At 33.1% G+C, this 21,761-nt stretch overlaps 1 protein-coding gene across 9 annotated transcripts in view; it reads left to right on the top strand.

Moving 5' to 3' along the window:
- The window catches only part of LOC143233225 (uncharacterized), a 66,158-nt gene that overhangs the window by 19,553 nt on the left and 24,844 nt on the right, over positions 1–21,761 (top strand). For 8 of the 9 annotated variants that reach the window (XM_076469215.1, XM_076469209.1, XM_076469208.1 and 5 more), the window contains 4 exons: positions 16,600–16,737; positions 19,173–19,292; positions 20,235–20,350; positions 20,890–21,669. In XM_076469215.1, coding sequence (XP_076325330.1) covers positions 19,178–19,292; positions 20,235–20,350; positions 20,890–21,669 — 1,011 coding nt within the window. In that variant the 5' untranslated portion in view covers positions 16,600–16,737; positions 19,173–19,177. Of the gene's footprint in view, positions 1–9,954; positions 10,235–16,599; positions 16,738–19,172; positions 19,293–20,234; positions 20,351–20,889; positions 21,670–21,761 lie in introns of those variants that run through there. The other variant, XM_076469211.1, reaches the window with a different exon arrangement.

The following is a 21,761-nucleotide window of genomic DNA, read 5'->3' as shown; positions in this document are numbered from 1 at the left end:
TAATGGTTTAATTTCCTGGAAAGAACGCTTAAAAAACAAGTTATAGGAGGTAAAGGTCTGGTGTTACCATATCCTATATCAAGGACTTTTTTTTTTTTTACTTTTGAAAGTGGACACTTTATAAAGTTTTTTTTTTTGTATAATCTTAACTATTAAATATCACGTAGTTGTTTAAATTACATCTTTGTTTAATTCAAGGGTTTCTGATGAGATGAGGGTCCATTTCAAGTGAAACAATATCAATGCTAATCCAAATCTTTCGTAACATTTTTTCTCGGTAGAGATTAGTGAAGTAAAAATACAGAAGATTTCTTTCTTTCTAATTTTAAAACGTTCGGGATTTTTTTTTTTTTTCGATAAGTATGTTTCTTAGTAATACCCGAAAATTAAGTGAAGACTTAGGTACATGATTCAAAACAATAGCACCTTAAGCTGAACATGTCCAATATGTGTCACCATCCTGTTGATGTGGATTTATAAAATTAATATTGTTTGTTTTGTTTTTGAATTTCGCGCAAAGCTACAAGAGGGCTATCTGCACTAGCTGTCTCTAATTTAGCAGTGTAAGACTAGAGGGAAGGCAGCTAGTCATCACCACCCACCCTTGGGCTACTCTTTTACGAACGAATAGTGGGATTGACCGTAATTTTATAACGCCCCCACGGCTGAAAGGGCGAGCATATTTGGTGTGATAGGGTATAAAATTAATAACTAGCGCTAATTAATTTCGATACACTTAATTTATTTCTTGTTCTAGCTTGAACAAATTTTAGATTTTTGGTTATTTGAGGCAAAAATGTAAACCATAATAAGTATAAGTAGACACGCATTTATGTGGTCAGAAATATCGTGTTTTAAATAAAAACTCGTGACTAATATTTGTTGTAAATTGGGAATTGAATATTTGTAATCGTAACTGGCTTTTTACCGGAAATGTTGTGACGTGCGTTACAGTTCACGAAAAATTTTAATTGCAAAAAAAAAAAAAAATCCTTCACCAGGAGAGTAAGTAAGAATCTGTAAGGGGTAAAGGATGTAAGGTAGTAAATTCCCACTAAAATCATTTTGGGAAGTCCAGGACATGTCCAAATATCTGTAAGTTGGGGAGTGTGTGTGTTTTTTTATAGCAAAGCCACATCGGCCTATCTGCTGAGCCCACCGAGAGGAATCGAACCCTTGATTTTAGCGTTATAAATCCATAGACTTACCGCTGTACCAGCGGGAGGCAAGCTGGGGAGAGGCACTACATTTGAAGAAACAAGGGAATGAATAGCAAAACCAGGCTGAAAGCAATCTGAGAGACGTTGAGGGAGAACCTAAAACTTTTTATTGTGGTTCTGGTTAATTTTAATTTACTTCAAATGATAAACTTTTTTTCTGTTCGATTATTTTTCACTTGTTTCAATGATTATTGTTGGGATATTTTTTTTTTTGAATTTTGCACAAAGCTACTCGTGGTCTATCTGCGCTAGTCGTCCCTAATTTAACAATGTAAGACTAGAGGGAAGGCAGCTAGTCATTAAAATCAACCGTCAACTCTTGGACTACTCTTTTACCAACGAATAGTAACATTATAACGCCCCCACGGCTGAAAGGGCGAGCATGTTTGGTGCGACTGGGATTCAATGATTATAACGAACATGAATTGCCAAAGTAAAATGGAAAAACCGATGAGCGACAAGTTTGTAAAGAATACAAATATTTCGTAACCATATTACCTTTTGTTGAGTGAATTGTAATAAAATGCATGAACTGCATGTACATATGTTTAAATATTTAATTATAAGTAATATAACGTTTAGGACAGTTCTTCGGTATTGGGTTGCAATAAAATATGCAACTGAGATCTTTAAGTATTAGGGTTGACAAAGAAAAGTTTACAAGCAGTAAACTTCGTGAATTAGTGGCCTAATATTAGATGGTAATTAACATTAAATATTGATTTCTAAGACGTAATTATTGTTAATTTCTTAATAAAACGCACTACCTTCGTAGATCAGAACTGCAAGTTAATTCAGTATGCTGTTTCAGCTAAGTCTGATTGTGCTTAATCACACGCTGTTTGAAAAACAACAACAAAAAACACTTGCTTTGAACTTCGGTTAACATTTAGGTTTCTGCTGACGGTAGTCTTTTAAGTTTGTGACTTTTGTTGCTGACTCAAGTGTAGTGGCAAGAATGGTGTGAGAAGAGTCACGTGACAATCTCAAGGTCAATAAGTATTCATTAAACACTTGTCTGAAAGTTCTTTATACGATCACGAATTGTTTATTGTTGATGCCGAAACTTCTCGAATGACAAAGTGTTCAGCGGTTTGTAAAGTGGATGAACAGATCATTATAAACAACTCGTGCAATTTTTATTGCCATAGTTGCTTTTAAAAGTATGGCTATATTAGTGCTAAGCCTAGCTTCATGCTTTTTAGTGTTTTGTGTGTGTGTTTTTAACAAATTGCTTTAGTTTTATCATGTAATTTTTTAGAAAAAGTAATTCACTTTAAGAATTAGAAACGCTCAAAGTACTATCATTTTAAAATCCAGCATAACTTCCTGTCGATTAATATTTGATCACGTTCGGCCATTTTGAAAAAGAACAACAAAAAACAATATTAGTTTTAAATAAGACATACAGCAGTGATTATGTGATCACTGTGAACCGGAAGTGGACAGGATTGGCTTTGCTACTTGACCAACCTCTGACGATCTTTTCTTTATGAAATCTTCAACGCTGCTCACCACACTTGCGTCTGGATTCTCTCGTCTCACAACCATTGATAAGAATCTTGCCAATTATTCTAATTTCAAACCTACTGAAGTTTCAGTTTCGGACCTTCACGTGGTTTGCAATAGCACGTGTTCGTATGTGTGATTTGGCGAGGTTGTTCAAATTATATTTCAAAGTGAACTTTATATATACTTGAATTTTTTATCCTTTTTCTTCGTTGGATAACAGTTGAAAGCTTCTCAATATTTTTAATTTTCGAAGTGGTATAATATATATATTAACTGATATAAGGTTGACGATGACGCACGCGCAATTTGAACATAACATGAAAACAACATCAACTTTTTACGTAACGCTAGTTTACGAATTCGTAAGAAACTTTGTACTAACTGTTGTATGTGAGTTGACGTTTAGTTCACTGATAAAAGTAAGTGATGTGATCAGATTTTTTATTTTTAAACGGACCGTCAGTTCTTGCTTAAAAATAATGGTGTGTTATTAGCATTCAGGTAATAAACTAAGATAATTTTCAGAGGTGAGAAGTTTGGAGGCGGTATTATTGTATTTCCTGGAAAATAACAATAATGGTATTTAGTACAAATATATTTATAGTTAATTCTTAAGTATCCGAAATATTGAAAAGCAGCGAACTGCTGAGACTCTGAGCTATACTTGTAAATATTTCAATGTATCGAAACATAATAAAAAAAAAACAACTTACTTCAGAATAAAGATAAATAAATGCAGATGGACTAACAATGAACAAAATAATAATATTAAATAAGTTCTGTTATCAAACAGTTCTATGAACAATTAACTTGAGAATTTTGAAACCCAGGTTTCCGCGACTTGATTTTTCATCTTTAAATAATTATGACGAAAAGAAACCAGGCTGACTTTACTTTCCACCATGTATTTTATGTCCAAAAAATAAAATAATCCATCTGGATGGCTTTACTTTTTACCATGTATGTATTTTATGTTCAGAATATAAAATAATTCATCAAGCTGACTTTACTTTCTAACATGTGTTTTATGTCTATAATAAAACAATCACATCTGGATAACTTTTCTTTCTAACGTGTTTTATGTCGAAATAATCTTCCGAGAAATTGTAATAAGCCTGGTAGATTTTATACACGTCACAAAGCGAGTTTCTGTGGTAATTAATCAAGAGCCACGAATCTTCATTGAAACTATGTGCATTCTCCATCGTGAGGAATCGAACCCCAAATTTCAATGCTGTAACTTTAAGTCGCCGCTGAACTATTGAGGAATTATTTGGAAGAATTACTCGTACAAGTGACGTTCGTGTACCTTATTAGAAGCTGTTTGTCTAAATGTAGCCATGTGCTATTGAATGTTAAATAGCCGTTAATTATATCTACAAGTCTAGTTGTAAGCAAATGGCGGCTAAGGTATATTTATTCAGGTTAAAATGTAGTTGGCTACATCTTTAATTATTTTTCATTATGTGAAAGTGAGTCATTTGTTCGTGAGATGTCGTGTAAGCTCGAACAATTAACTCTCTTAAAATATTTTTAAAAATCGGGTTGCTTTGTGGGCGAATATGAAAATGTTTCGTAATATTAAAATGTGCAAATAAATAAGTTTATTGCAATTAAAAACAATATTTTAATAACTTGTCCCGTTTTAAAAGAATTGTTTGCAGTATTCTTTATCGCTCAAACGATATGAAGAAAAGAAACTCAGTCCAAAGACAGGAAGTATTAAAGTTACTCAAGGTGATGTTTTCTGGAGTTCCCCACATCTGCAAGAATGTCTCTCTTAAAAGAAAAAAAAGAGAGAAAAAAACGTCTCAAATTCTTTAGTCGTCTGTCTCGTTGGCCACGTTTTTTAGAATGAGGCATTAATTTTTGTGCAGTAGAAAATAAGCTAACATTCTAGAGGGAAGGAGGTGGTATGCGCTTGTGAAAAGGAACGATCACCAAAATATTTTTTCTTTCTCACTGTGATTTGACTCTATTGATTATTAGTACGATTTACCAAGCATTTATGTACATTGCATAGAAGAGATGTTTTTTAACTTGATAAAACTTAATGTTCTCTTTCTCCGTCCTCATCTTTTGAAGGTATATAACATAGTGACAGGGTAGGTGACTTCGCCCTCCTAGAGAAGCTAAATTAGGAGCGAACTACGGTTGGAACAATGGTATGTATATGCGAGATGTGTAGCGAGCGACTTTTTACCGCCTCTGAATGATACGTAGTGTTTCAGGTTTAAAACGCTTAAAATCATATTTCGATATCCGACCTGGGGGGCACGAGTAGTCTGTTGTTGAACAAAAATAAGAAAAAAAAGTCGTATGTAATTATATTTACACGAATTACAGTGGACTCGTTTTAGTAGAGGGCGTTCAGTCGAATAATAACATTTTCTTGATTTTTTTACGTGTTACTTAAACAGAAACTGTGACAGCATGCACTGATTTCAGTGGCTGGCCCTTGTCGATTGGACAGGCAGTTGTAACATTAGACCCCTTGAATATTGTTTTATATCTATTGAACAGATATTTTTACTGTGCATATTTATTAGGGACAGCATAACTTTCTCAGCACGTGGTGTCTTTAATATGTCTGCGTACATTGAACCGGTTTCCCTTGTATTCTAATGATAGGGAAAAATAAGTTTTATTTATTTATTCAATACAATGTATAATTTTTACACCGGTAGGATGTTTTGTATATTTGTGAAATACTAATAATAAACGGAAGTAATGTTGATATGATAATGTGATTTAAGACGTGCAGAGATGGGCTAACAGATTGAAGTAACGACATGGCCTCTAGAACAGTTTAAACCAGTTGTGCATAAACTTTCTGAGTCAGGGGCCACAAACAGACTTCTCGTAACCGTTGGGGCCAAAAAAAAGTGAAGATTAAAATCGTCCCACATTTGTTTCACACAAGATGGACATCACATTTAAGAACACACAAAATAAGATTACATCAAAGAGTTTGCACATTAGTCTAAGAAATGTTATGATGCGTCAACTGTCACAAAGTCAATGCGATGGATGGTGCTGCATGTCATCTACGAGCTTAGAAATGCCCGTCTTGATGTTTGACGTTGAAAGACGTAAGACTGCTTCCAGATGATCATCAGTCGGCTGATTGCGAGTGTTGTTTTTGTTCAGTTTCATATGCGAGAAAGCCTGTTCGCAGCAGTGCGTCCTGCCAAACATGCTGGTGTGGACAATTGCGTTCTCTTTAAGATTAGCAAATGTATCAGGCAACGTTTTGTAGAAGTCAAGCAAACTGTTTTCTCGGTAAATAGCACGCAGCTCATCAGATGCCTGGAGATAGGTAAGTTTGAGCCGATATTCTGCTGACAAGTCATCCACTGACACACTGAACGGATCAGCAAAAAATTTTATTAACAATCTGCATTGGTCAAATTCATGAAACCGTGAGTTGAAGGATTGAATAAGGTATCTAGCTTCCCAATATAAACTTGTGTGTCAATGTCCTGATTCTTCTGTAGTTGTGATTGAAAAGTGGGAAAGTGCACGAAGTTGCCTGATGCTGCATTCTGCCGGAACAACTGCAACTTTGTTCTGAAAGCTGAGACGTGATTTGCAAGCTGACAGACAAGCTGATTTTTGCCTTGCAACTTCAAATTCAGATCATTCAAGTGTTGTGTTATGTCGACCAGAAAGGTCAAATCAGCTTGTCATGCTGGATCAGTCATGAAAATCACTTCTGTGTCTTTGTTCTTGCTTCTGAGGAATTCTATCACCTCATCAATCAACTCCCAGAATCTTTTGAGCATCTTCACTCGACTCAGCCAGCGTACTTCACAGTGATACACAAGGTCACCATAGTACGAATCAGTTTCTTTAAGGAGACTTCAAAACTGACGGTGATTGAGCCCTCGTGATTTGATGAAATTAACGGTTTTCGTCACTAATGCCATCAGTGGCCTGAAAACCAAGTTCTTTACTGCACAGCTTCTGTTGGTGAATAATACAGCGGAACTTCACCAACTGTCTGTTCTGCCTTCCTCGATGCTTCATCAACAGTGCTACCAGTCCGCTACTTTTTCCAGTCATGGATGGTGCTCCATCATTTGTCACACTTACCAGTTTTGTGAAATCCAATGAAACTACTACACAGTCGTACTGTCTCCTCGAATAGTTGTCTGACCCTTCATGGAACCCATGCCAGTTGGTTCCTCTGTGATATCAAACGATGACGACACACCACGAACAAAAACTTGTAGCTATGCTGTTGAACTGATGTCAGTCAACTAGTCTGCTGCGAAAGAGAAGTAGATAAAGTTGGCTGCCTTATTTGTAAGCTGCCTTGTCACGTTTGCTGAGAGATGTGAAATTCTTCATTGAACTGTCATACGATTCAAAGCCACCGTCTGTAGCTTGCGAACTACTTCCAGACATAACTTTTCCAATGCAGTAATCATACATTGCTTGACAAAATCACCATCAGTGAACGGTCAGCCAGATTTCGCTATCGTCAACGAAATATCATAACTGACCTCACATGCTGCACCTAAATCTGCTGACTGCGTTGAGAAAACGTTCAGCTGGTGATTCAAGAACAATTGGAACGCGTGAGATTTCGTAATTACGTCATTGCACTAATCATTAAATGCCTATGCATTAACGAGATTTGCTTATTAAAATTTCTTTATTGCTCAACACAAATATGGAACCATCCAGTATCTAATCTAATGCATATCCTTCTATAGCGCTTAATCTTTGCGCAGGTGCGAACTCTTTGTTTGACTTTCTCGTTGGACATCGTGGGCCAGTCGGCGACTCGTCGCGGGACAGATTTGGCTCGCGGACCGGACTTTGTGCACCACTGGTTTAAACTCAACCAGATATTCTTAGTAAATAGTTCAAGGAAATGTTCCGTATTTCTCTATTTAAATAAACAATAACAGTTTCACCAAAAGTATAAACATAGGAGTGTTACCATTAACAAAAAAATATACCATTTATATTAAGACCTAATTGTTTGTTTCAGCGAAAAGCTATTTGGTAGATGCGTGTGGAGTCGAACTCTACATTTTAGCATTGTAAGTCCGTAAATTTATCTCCGCCCATCGGACGAGAAGGGCAAGTATTATTCTTTTCAGTGTAACTTGGAAATATTGTATATATGTATACTTTAATATATGAGAATCGGTACACAAACTTAAAATGTAAAACTATTAGCACACACACACGCACACTTACCAAATTAAAATCGCCCGCTTATCAACACAAATTTTTCGATTGTAGTTTATAAAGATAAATAAAGGGAAACTGATGCATTTAGAATATATTGAGATTTTTGTTTAACCTAAAACCTAAACAAAAAACAAAGATCTGTAAAACAGCTTATCCAGTCTCTTCGTCTGTCTTTTCTTTTCTGCAACAACTTGTAATCTTATAAGACTTCACAACTAAAATTCATTAGATAGGCCTATAGTAGTAACAACGCAGTGTACGAAAGATATACCACAGTTCAATTGCGTTTAAACTATTTTGAGTCAGTGCACAGAAAAAAAAAGTACGTCGTTCAGTACTAGAACTCATCTGACCTTACACAAGTTATAAGTCTAGAGACCAGATGGTACGTCGTTCAGTACTAGAACTCATCTGACCTTACACAAGTTATAAGTCTAGAGACCAGATGGTACGTCGTTCAGTACCAGAACTCATCAGACCTTACACAAGTTATAATAAGTCTAGAGACCAGATGGTACGTCGTTCAGTACCAGAACTCATCTGACCTTACACAAGTTATAATAAGTCTAGAGACCAGATGGTACGTCGTTCAGTACCAGAACTCATCAGACCTTACACAAGTTATAATAAGTCTAGAGACCAGATGGTACGTCGTTCAGTACCAGAACTCATCTGACCTTACACAAGTTATAAGTCTAGAGACCAGATGGTACGTCGTTCAGTACTAGAACTCATCTGACCTTACACAAGTTATAAGTCTAGAGACCAGATGGTACGTCGTTCAGTACCAGAACTCATCTGACCTTACACAAGTTATAAGTCTAGAGACCAGATGGTACGTTGTTCAGTACCAGAACTCATGTTCTGATCCTTCATGCTATTCTATTCTAGTTTGTACCAGAAAGATGGTACGTTGTTCAGTACTAGAACTCATCTGACCTTACACAAGTTATAAGTCTAGAGACCAGATGGTACGTCGTTCAGTACTAGAACTCATCTGACCTTACACAAGTTATAAGTCTAGAGACCAGATGGTACGTCGTTCAGTACCAGAACTCATCAGACCTTACACAAGTTATAAGTCTAGAGACCAGATGGTACGTCGTTCAGTACCAGAACTCATCTGACCTTACACAAGTTATAAGTCTAGAGACCAGATGGTACGTCGTTCAGTACCAGAACTCATCTGACCTTACACAAGTTATAAGTCTAGAGACCAGATGGTACGTCGTTCAGTACCAGAACTCATGTTCTGACCCTTCATGCTATTCTATTCTAGTTTGTACCAGAAAGATGGTACGTCGTTCAGTACCAGAACTCATCTGACCTTACATAAGTTATAAGTCTAGAGACCAGATGGTACGTCGTTTAATACCATAATTAATCTAATCTTACATCAGTTACCAGAAGGTAACGTGTTGAATATGCAGAAATAGAGTTAAAAAAATCAGCAGAATATATGTTCTTAATTTTTCAATACCAAATCACCAGGATGATGTACTTAGACTGTCTGGGAGGAACGTGTCATGGATAAAAACACCTGGAGTGTAAGCTGGTAACTAAATGTTTTGTCCTATTTCAGTAACTATGAGGATTTCTAGTTATTATTGTGAAGAACTTGGGACATACAAGGAATGTCTTATTTCATTCAACGTCAGTGTAAAATTTGTTGTGATAAAAACATCTGTAATGAAATAAAATCGTAAATTACATTTATTACAGTTAGTAAACACTTGTTTACCAGTTTCTGAAATATACGTATTAAATACAGACATACTTTCAAGGAAATCGAAGTCCCGGTTTGTATACAAGTGTTTATTCGTAGTCATTGGCCATAATTATGTAGATGGCAGCATCTCTTTTTCCAGGAAATTCTTGCATGTGGCACTAAAATACATCTTTGTATTGACCGTGTTCTCACTAGCGGAAACAAAACATACATGAGAAATATCTATAGATTCTTGGTAACGAAACACGAACATCTCTGTCAAATTAGATTAGTACACACGTGAAAGAAACGTAAGTTATATGAGAGAATCGACACGAGTGATAATTCTCAAAGTTTGTTAATTATGTAAATCCTAGTTAAGAAAAAAATACATTTTATGATATAGGAGTTGTACAAATACACCTGTCAAATCTTACTTTTTGTACACAACAGAAAGATGGAGTAATATGAAGGGCGTTTATTTAACCCTTAACAGCGGGACTGTTGTAGGTAGCAGCATCAGTTAAGGATGGCCGCCGTTTAAAGGTTGAAGAGAATATTTGTAGCAGTAATAACAGCTGTTTAGGTTGGTGTTGACTATGTGTTTTAAATTTTTACACAGTATCTAATGAAAAAAACCAGCTAGATGGTTCTTGTTTATACCGCGTACTTTCCGTGTAATTTGTTACTATTAATGTGAATACATACTGCTGAAAGACAGAAGATTTTAACGTGGAAACAAAAACACGATGCACTAAAATTAGGTGGAAATACAAAATGAAAAAGCAGATATTATTTGAGGATGGTGAAGTGTGTTTATAGGTAAAGGAACACGTTTTTTGCTTTGTTAGTATGAAAGTGAGACAGAAAAGTTCAATAGCAAATAAATTTCTTTTAGTATTTAAATTAGATTTTTTAAAATCAAGTAACTAATATTCTTATTTTCGGGTGCACTTGTAAGTACATTCTTAACGGATTAATTAACTATTTCCAAAACAATACATAATAATACGTAACCGGAGTTGTTGTTTACCAACTCCTTGCTTGTTTGTTTGTGAAATTTCATGTGAACTGTTCGAAGAAGTTTAGAAGTGATAGACTAAAGGGAGGGCACATAGTCAACACCATCCACTGCCAATATTTGAGCTACCGACCCGGCATGGCCAGGTAGGGGCACTCAACTCGTAATCTGAGGGTTGTGAGTTCTGATACCCGTCACACCAAACATGATTGCCCCTTTTAGCTGCGGGTGTGTTATAATGTGACAGTCGATTACACTATTCGTTGGTAAAACAGTAGCCCTAGAGTTGGTGGTGGGTGGTGATGACTAGTTGCCTTCTCTCTAGTCTTATGCTGCTAAATTAGGGACGGCTAGAGCAGATAGTCCTCGTGTTGCTTTGCGCGAAATTAAAACCAAACCACCTGAGATATTGTTACCAGTGGTGAAAGAAAGACAGTAGTGTGTACTATGAAATTATACAGTCAAGATCACTTTATGTTTCAGTTTGTGGTAACGGGTTTTACCGATATTCCGAAGGGCCGACAACTGAACATTAAAGCAATTAACGTGGTTGTTATATTACATTGACTATAGTGTATGTATGATATTATATTAAGAACGTAAACTGATAACAGTTTGATAACATGCCTACGTGAGAAATAGTATAATTGTACAACCACTTAAGTTTGCAATGGTTGGAAGTGAGGTATCTCTGGAAGAGTTTTGGTGAAACAGTGATCTGTTAAACTTATTTACCTATAAAAATCTCTATTGATTATGCTGTTTACTGTTGCCTGGTGCATATATTCCTGTCACAAGACACTACACTTTATTTAGAACATCTGAGGTACAACTTGCTGCAGGTCTCTTTCTGGATCAGTCTGGTTCCCCAGGTTGATCCATTTTCTCTTGTTTCCTAAGTGTAAAGAATATTCTTTTTTCAAAAATAGAAATCCCCATCTTGAACCCACTCGTATGAGCTGAGTGTATGGATGTCTTGAATTAAAAAGGATTGTTATATACTGTTCCCAAGAGCAATTAGTTTTTGTGGCAATACACTAAAAAGGAAAGTCAAACATTGTTAACATGTAGTTTTGATAGTCTGTTTCAACATTATTTTATATCTACTGTAGTTTTAATGTAAATTGTTAATTTGCACTTTTAAAATCATTATAACATACTCTACACTTCAGTTTGTCATACAGTTCAATAAAATATTTATAATAGTTGAGATAAAATAAGCCAGTATGAAATGAATGTAAATAGAGAAAAGTTTATATAGTCTTCAACATAATAGTGCATGAGTGAAGAGTTTGATTTTGTACAGTTTGTATGAACTATGATGTCTGTTGCTGACCACAGAAATAACTTACCAAAGATGTGTCAAGGATGGGAATTTCAAAGTTCTAGATGGGAATAGCATTCATACTTACTGGTATTGGAGAACAAGAGAATATGAATCAACTTGGGGTACCAGAATGATCCTTAATATGACATGCAACAAGTCATATTTCAGCTAGGAAACAAATGTCATAATCTAAAGTTTAAAGGGATTATTGAGTAACATGAATGATTTTTTTATCAAGGCAGTTGATTGATTAAAGCTTCCTCTTTCATAAAGTATGACCTGCTACAACATGATTTTGGATTTATTTTTAAATATCTTTAGGTTTGGTTTATTAAAAAACAAACAGTTTTTAACTACAGTGTTACATTATAACAACTTTGAATGAAGTATTTCTACCACACCAGCTAAGAAAGTGGCATTCGATAGTAGTCTGTGTTAATTTTAGGATCACAACCCTATTATTTGGAATAGACCTTTGATGTTAGTTTTTCTTCTCTAAAACAGTGTTAATAAAACTTTTGTTATAGTAACAGCATGAGATGTAGATTGATAGTTTTTTTGTCATCAATCCCATGCAATTGGTACATCTGTATCAAGCATCATCATTTATGCTAATTGCTTAAGCTAATATCATGTGACATTAAACAGTTTTAGTTAGGATATTTTCATGAAATTTAGTAAATTTGTGCTGAAAAGTTGGTAATGAATAACTGTCCATCTGTATGATTCTTTTGAAAACTTGAGCTAGAATATGCTAATCTTGTTTGCTAGGCTTAACAAATACTTGTGTATCTGTGCTTTCCTTCACCTTATAGTTTTGCTGCTCTAAATAATTTGTCTTTAATATGAATAACTAAAAACAGTTCACTTTTGGGCTTAAGTTAAACTGTAGTAAAAATGTTAGATTGATAGCACACATGACTTTTTCTTAGACATGCCAACAATTTCATCAAATTTAAGTGGTTTTGTTGAATAATTTTGCACTTGCAGCCTATAACACCAAATGAGACATCAAATTGTAGATTGTAAATATCTATTAGTGTACCAAGTTTGGAAAAATCCATAAAATTTAAGCATGTTTTCCTATACAATAAAGTTTTGCTACAAAAAAAAAAGTAAGAAACATAATCAAAATTTCAGATGTTATATCTTGGGTATTTCTTAATCTGTTACTTTGAAAGGTGGTGTTAAATTAATGGTTCAGTAGAGCACATCCATTGAAAAATATGTGATAGTTTGTATTATAGCAGTCTGAAATACAGAAGGTGGAAAATCACTAAACTATTACTGCACACAGTGTGTTTTGCAGCAGGTTATTTTGGCTGCACGACTCCCTGGCCTGTGTTATAACTATATTTTGAATTTGTTATAAAAGTTAATAAAACAGTCTTTAGAAAATCAGATTAATCTATTTGTCTCTTTTTATTTTTTTATTGCACTGGTGCTGTATCTGTGCAATTTATCAAAATATAGAATTTAAAAATGTTAATGAATTATGAATTTTTATTGTGATATAGTTACTCCTTTGTGTATATGGCCAGTAGCAAGTTCACGAAGGTCAAATCTAGGTTTCTGGCCCTTACAGTGAACAGAGCATAGACAATCAACAGTGTATATTTTAACTAAAACATAACATTTGTGCATTTTGTATGTTGTACTCAGACACTTATGTTTATATTTTGCATATTGAAAGTTACTTATTACATGATACACATAGAAAACAGTATTGGTTTATCAAAATTACTTATTACAAGGTAAACATCTATAATGGGGTAGTTTACTTCTGTGATTCTAAGAATTGGTTCATTATGCCTATGGGTGAACATTTATAAATGAACTAGTGGGAGGTAAATGAGTGAAACTTCTCATATTTGAAGTCATTATCATAATTATTTGTAATACATTCTTCCTTCTCCTTGAAAAATATACAGTTAAAGTAAGTGTTTATTTGTGTGAACAATTTATACAAATATGTTTGTCAAAAGTAACAGCTTAAATAAAGAAAATATCACTTGTGTAGTATTTTCAAGTATGAGGTAAACTTCAATGTAAATTATATAAGTTGAGATGTGAATAAAATAGGAAGCATCTTGGTAATCATAGTAGTATGGCTAGTCTGATGTTGGTCACCTTATGTGACACTTGGGCAGAACAGTAACATGAGAAATCCATACAGTTCAGGTTTAGCCATCTCTAAATCAATAATATCAATTAGAGGAAGCAGAATCAGCCAGTAGCACCCATGTGACTGTTGTTAATGAACAGCAGGATTGGCTGTTACAGCTACAACTCTCCTATAGCTATGGTATATTTTGATTTTAACTGTGGCTCTTCCAAGCTGCAACCTGACCCACTTGCCACTAGGCTCCATAGTTAGCCATAATGTAAAGCTTTTGTTATGTCCAAAGTGATTTTAGGGTAAAACAATTCTTACAGAATCATTTATTTTGAAATCTTTAAAAATTAGAGAACCTTTTAAAACTTTTAAGTGTGATGCAGAATATTAATGTTTAAGGAAGTAACACCCTAAAACTGAGAAGGTATTAGAGTTTATGGTTTGTTGTCACTGATCTTCATGCATGATGATGTAGGACTGTGAATCTGAGGATTCATTTCCTGTGTTCTGTTTCCTTGAAATTGTGTACTGACTTTTTATTGTGAGTGTATCATAAAAGTTATGATAAAATCTCATTATTCGATTAGGGTAGCTCAAAAGCTGACACAAGATGTTAACTAATTGCAATATCTCTAGTCAATCTTTTCAGAATTAGGAAAAGCTACTACAGATAAACAAGGTGTAGTTTTCACAAACAGTCATATAAAGGAGATATGATGTGCCTCTGATATGAGAAGATAGTGAGCATGCATTTCATGTAGCCATCAACTTAAGCAGAGATCTATGTTTGTGATAAAATAGTTAAGATTATTGATTATAGCTGACTCCAGTACTGGAAGATATTTTAGTTAATTTATGATATGTTGTTTAATGTGTAAATGATGGCAATAAGTTTTTAGTTGTTTAATGGCGGTGATGGTTGTTTAAGTTTACATTGATGGAGATGATTTCTTTAAGTTGTGAGTAATAGCAATGAGTTAGGTAGACAGTAATTATTATGATGATAAGTTGCTTATGTTGACACTGATAGTTTCAGCACAGTTTTATAATCATGAGTGGATGGCTTCTAGAAATAATTAATTTTAAAGTTAGCTGCAGTGATAGAGTTTCCATTGTTAAGGAACAACAGTGTTGTGATTATCTGTTGGTTTTAATATGATACTGTTGTAGATAGAAGGGCCTTAAGTGCAGCTCTTTCACATTGGTTTAGGTTACCATTTGTGTGTTTGGTGGTTTCAATGTTTGAGTATTACCTTTAACAGCTTTCATCAAACATTTAAAGTGTAGTTTTCTGTTTTTTTAGGAGTTAGGTGTATGATAATGAGACAGCAAGTAAGGGTAATTAAAATGTTGTATAAACTGTCACTAGTAGCCTTGTTTTGTTCTCAACTGTCCTTGTTTGGTAACTGAGGGGTAAAGTGCTTGAAAACAGGTTTTATTCAGTGGCATTTTGTAAGTTTAAGAACATACTGGTTGCTCCCTAATTTTTTATTTATTAAAAAGGCCCAGTTCACTTCTTATGTTACAGGTTGTGAGAATTGTTGAATTTTATTTATTTGTCAATTATAACACAAGATTTCTCTCAACATGCTACTGAAACATAGAGAAATATGTTACCTTTTGGCACATAATAGAGATCTTAATCTAGTTATGATAAATATACATACTGATATGGTTCTCTGTGTTGGAACTCATGCCTCCTTAAACTGTTGACTTGAACAGTAGTTAACACTAACAATTGCATATGATCTATAATCTTGTTAAGTTTATGGTATTGTTGCAAATATTTGTTCCTTAAACATTGGCTAAATCAGTGTATCTTTGTAACCCAGTTGAGAGCAACATTCCTTCCTTCTCTTATGTCCACAGATCTCCTTTTTTTCTCAGTTAAAAAAAAAGCCATAACCACTAAAACATGACTGATTCCATGCCTTTTGTGGTTTGAGTTATTAGGCGAAATAATATTTCAGGTGTAAAATAAACGACACTCAAGAACTTGTATGTTTTTACAATGAACAAGTTTACTGTGATATTAAAGGTTTATACCCAAAATTTACTGTTGACTTTTAGATTTTTAGATTGATTGAATATGAATAAAAGAGGATTTGTTTGCTTTTTATAGTTTTTTATTCTGTGTTCCAGAGGCAATTTGCAGCCCCCATAATCTGTTCTAACAGCTGTCCCCACCTTCAAAGTCTTTCCTTGCAATGCTTGAAATGTGCCTTTTTTTGCCAACTAGCTCCTGCTATTTGCACATCTTATTAAGAACACTAAACACTTTCAGTTTTACTTATTTCACATATTTTAATCTTTTGTTTAGATACTGATATAACTAAAGAAGTGAGCTGTGTGGATACATATGGTTAGATTGAATTTAGTTCTTTAGTTGATTGGATTTCTAATTGGTTCTCAGCATGTTGAGCATCTCCCTGTTTTGTGTTTTTTGTACTTGAACCTTTTGTTACATAAGTTTTATTTTACTTGTAGTTGAAGTGACCTCCCTGAAGTGAAGATGTCTCTAGCTGAGTTTGTGTAATGACCTTTCCATATTAATTTGAAAAGTGGAGCTGGGATAGAGTTACTGAAATCAAATGGCTCTGCAGTTCTTGAGGTGATAAAACAAAGGTAAAGATATTGTGTATTAAATCTTGTGGGTTTCAACACGTACTGTTAATGAAAAATGAATTGAAATACAGGTAAAATAAATTGTTACACCACAAATTTGGTATTTAGTAAGAACTGGGAAATTAACTCAGTGATCAGTTGCCAATTAGCATCAGTTACATCAACTCACATCAGGTAAAATAATCAATTAATCTAATTTATAATTAAGTAACCAATGTCAGGAAAATAATTAGTTAACTAAAATTGGTTTCCTTTGATTTACTGTATTCTATTATTACAGTGAAAAAATGTAAAATCAGTGACAAACAGTAACTTTCAAATATCAGTAACATCTGTAACTAATGTAAATTGGCTTTGAAAATCTTTTTATACAAGTATGAAAATGGATATAATGTTTAACATTTCTTTCTGGTACCAGATACTTAATTACTTTAAGTATTCTGAAGTTTAAACAAAATTATTAAAATGTTCATTTGTGAATTAATTCAGTTCATGATATTTAACATTTACATGTGATACATACATAATATTTTAAACAATAAAAGGTTATTCACAAGCCAACACATTCTACAGATGATATAGAAAGTCTGTAAAAATGTATGAAATATGTCAGATAAATACTGCTATGAATATTAAAATATTTTTATTCTGTTCATTTGGCAAACAAGAAGAAGAAATTAACCTTTAAAATTTAAATTTCCAGTCCAATATTATTTAAGAAGGTATTTTTTTCAGCCAAATATGTATATAATTTATATTTAAAGGACAATATATACTCTCCAGTTTGTTTTTTATGCATAATTTTATGCAAAATATTTTCCATAGAGATTGGTTTTGTAATATTATGTGGTTAGTTAGCAATCAATATGTATCTTATAAAATGAGTTGTATTTTAATTTTGAAAATTAGTGAGTTTTTTGAGTACTTTTATTATCAAAGCATTGAAATTCTTTATGTAGAAAAAAGTTAAATTATTGAAAGTTCAAAACTATAAAGTATTTTGGAAGTAATACACTGATTAGATATATTTTTTTTGATATTCTGAAAGAGAAAAGGACACAACTTCATTATTCTTATCTGAAGAAGTTTCACTTGCCCTACTGACCCAACCTACTGACATACATGAGGCTCTATTAAACTCAGTTCATTGCATATTCCATTTTTAATTAATGTAGATGGTGTGTCAAAATAGAATTTTTATGTGTTCAACCAAAGGGCACATGATGTGTTAAAGTCCAAATTAGCAAGCATGAATTCCAGCTGCTTACTAAATATATGCCACTAACCAAATGTAAATAGGTCTGCTCTTGATCAAGGTGCCATCTTTTGAAAGGTTTTGGAATTATTGCAATTGATTGGTGATTGCTCAAATATTTGATATCATTGCTTAGTGATATATTTTAATAAAGTAATTGTATTTTTATACCAACTAAGTTTTCTAAATTAAATATATTAACTAGATTTTTAAAATGAAAATAACTTGATCATAAAGAATAACATTTATGTTGTAAATGTTTTGTCTTTTCTTTGAAATATCAAAAACATGGACACTATGTTAAAAAAATAAAAGATTCTTTAAAGTAATACATGTTTTGGTTCATACTGGAGCAATTATGTCTGTTAAGTATTTCTATGATTTCTACTCTGGGTATATTTTGTTACATATAAGTTCAAGTGATGTTTGTATTGCCAGTTTCCTAGTACTTATCAAAGACAGTAATTCAGAATTATGTGTTTTCTTTAATATATCATTTTTTTGTTATTTTTTTTATCTTAATAGCTTAGGCTGAGTTGAAGTCCTAACAACACAGGCTTACTTAAACTGTAACTTTTAATAACAATCATCTTTGTTATACATATTTCACTGACTTAATGTGAGATTTCTAACTTGGCGTACTAACCTATATAAATTGTGTTTATATTAAAGTGAAAACTGGTTCAGGCTGGGTTATGAACCCAGGTTCTTGTTAATATAATATGTTCAATAAGCAGTGTAGAAACAAGATTAAGTTATTATTGATAATGAGCAGAGGAGTGAGATACAAATGTTACTGAGTTTAGTGTTCATCAGAGATTAACATGGTATTATTTCTCTTTTGGAAAGTGATGACCTTTCAAGTTAGGCTTGTGACTTAGTTTTAATTGTTTGATAATTACATGTAATTGCCAAAAATGGTTTTTGTACTCAAACTTGGTTCTTTTCTCTCTTTATAAGAAAATTTTTTTTTACAAGTTTTAATGAAATTTTCAAGAAAATTGGAATATTTTTGTCTCAAAATAAATACACATTAAACTATTTTTTACCTATTAATACTAAGAAAGCTGTTGTTAGAAAATCAGTGCTGTACACTTCAGGTTTTTAAACATTTTTTTTCTCTTTTCTCATTGAATATATAAAAAACATAAATTAATACTTCTTTTATATTATATTTTAGGAAGTATGATTTGTGTGGGAAGATCACAGTTCTTCTGTTTCAACCATCCTCTGGAGTCTCGTGAAGTGAAGGTAGATCCAAATGTAGCAGTTTTAGTTGTACCAAATGCCTTTTCCTCAGGTATGCTTTTAAAGTGTGTTGTATGTAAGTGAAGTTACACATTAGTTTTATACTTTGTAATTCCAGTTTTTTTTTTTCTAAGTAAAAGACTTTGTACAAATAATATGTTGTTTGGATATTTTAAGGTAAATTATGTATCCTAATATCAGTTCTAACCTTTAAATGGTTTTTATACTTGCCTGTTATGAAGATTCAAGTTATCATTAGTTGTTATTTTAGGTATGTGTATCTGGTGGTAAATAATCATCCATACATGTCATTTATTACTGCCATCATAACTAAACCACATAATACATTTTTTTGAATGATAAGAAGTTTTAAATATATTTACTTTATGACGAACCTTCTCTTAGTAAGGCCTAAGCCACTAGTACAAGTCAATTTAAATATGATAACTTAGCTTTGAGTTTACTCTTGTATAATGTACAATGTATTTATTGTTAATTTGTTCACTAATGAGGGATGTGTAAAGTACTGTGAATACATAATATCAGTGTATGCTGAGCTATGATGTATAAATATGTAGCTGGGTATACATAAAGAAAGAAGCAATATGAATGTACCAGCTGTGTTGACAACACTATACCATTTACTGTAAAGGTACTTGCTATTGATAGTACAAATAAACTGTATTTATTTTTAATATAGAATTATAAAACACTCTTTTCACTACTAAGCACGCATGTGTCATTTCAACTGTTTACATGAATTGTGTTTTTGTGTTATCTGTAATGTTTAACTAAACATAAAGTCTTTACATTGATGACTTAGTACAACATACATTTAGAAATCATCAAACTGTGTACACAACTTTCTATGTTAATTTATTTCATAGTAAATACCTAGTGGTGACTGAATGTATAACAACTCGAATGTTTGTGTTAACTATGCAACAGTTAAATGGTTGTCAATCACTGTGTGATCATGTTGTCATGTATGCAGGTTACTCATCAGACCCTGTGGAAAACATCTCTGAGATTAAATTAAGGAATGATACCCAAAATGCTTCACAAGATGAACAAAGTTTGCTGGTACAAGGAGTTTGTAAACTGATACAGGTCTGTAACACAGAATTTCATTAGTTCTGGTAATTCATTTTATAACAAAAAACAGTAACTGTTTCTTTATAGATACAGCTTAACATTTGGTCAAATGCTCATTAGTATTATAAATCTTTATTTTATAATGGAATAAATAAGAAATATTTGTTCTTAATAATGTTAATTAATAGTGATAGTTGCTACAACTGTTGTGGTAGTGATGAGGATGTAAAATACAACATCTGAGAGTATGGGCTCATTCTATTTTCAAAGAAGTATATATATATTTTTTTTTTCTCACAGTGATTATTTTCTTTTGGAAGCTATATTTATTAGCATGAGGATTACAATAATAAAAAAAATTAACTTAAAAATAATTTTCGTAATATTATTGTTTACAGTTAGTCTGATAAGTATAAATACAGATGCTCAGATGCAAAATTTGTTAATTTTCATAACAATGAATATCTGTGCAGAAGTGTTTTGGTCAAGTAAAATTAGTAATAAGTAAGTTTGTATTAATGTTAAAGTGTATGATTATTACTTGTGTCTTGTAGGAAACTGAAGAACTTAATGTGGAAAATGAAACAGATTACAAGGAGAGGTTAAAATCTGGAGAAACCATAAGTACATCTGAAGAATATGAAGGCTTTTCTAGAAAAGAAAATGATTTTAAAGAATTAGAAAAAGAAGGAAACCAACAAGTGTGTTCTTCTACTTGTCCTGACGATACTAGTCATTCAGAGCCTTTTGTATTAGCAACTTCTGTAGGTGAACACAAAGTCGAGAATTCAGAAGAAAGAAGTTTCAAGGGATTAGGCCCACCTTTTTTACAGAAAGAATGTAATTTGTCTCCAAGCGATAATCTTCTAACTCATTCTCCACCTTATCAAAGCAGGATTAAAACGAATGGATCGCTACAACGAGACTGGATTAACCATGTCTCTTCTCCAATGGGAGAACCTAAAAGTCACAAAGGAATGTTTGGGGATAGTGATTCTAATGTTAGTCAGAACTCGGTCCATTCATTTTCATCAGATGATGAAGTAATGTACATTGTAACTTATCCAAGATCAAAATATTCTTTAAGTTTACAACAGGCTTATTACAGTGGTCTTAACCCTAGTATTCCAAATACAGGGACAGCAATCATTGCATGCCCTCAGTCTCCAAGAAACCGGATTAGAACGGTCGTGACTAAGGAAAACTTCAACAGGTTCACACAAAAGGATTGTGATGACTGCAGTAGCCATGAACAAGAACTAAACCTGGATGTTTCTCAGCATACAAAAGCAACTTGTGCAAGAGTGTCCCTTAATTATGCTTCAGGGCATTGGGTAGGTTCTGAGAGGCATTGAAATTAAAAAAAAAATATTTATAATTTTTTATTTAAATTTAACTTGGTAAAAGTGAAATTAAGAAATTATGT

Source organism: Tachypleus tridentatus, chromosome 12 (genome assembly GCF_004210375.1).
Source record: "Tachypleus tridentatus isolate NWPU-2018 chromosome 12, ASM421037v1, whole genome shotgun sequence".
NCBI lineage: Eukaryota > Metazoa > Arthropoda > Merostomata > Xiphosura > Limulidae > Tachypleus > Tachypleus tridentatus.
The sequence above is the reverse complement of the archived record's forward strand: the minus strand, read 5'-3'. Positions and strand labels throughout refer to the sequence as shown.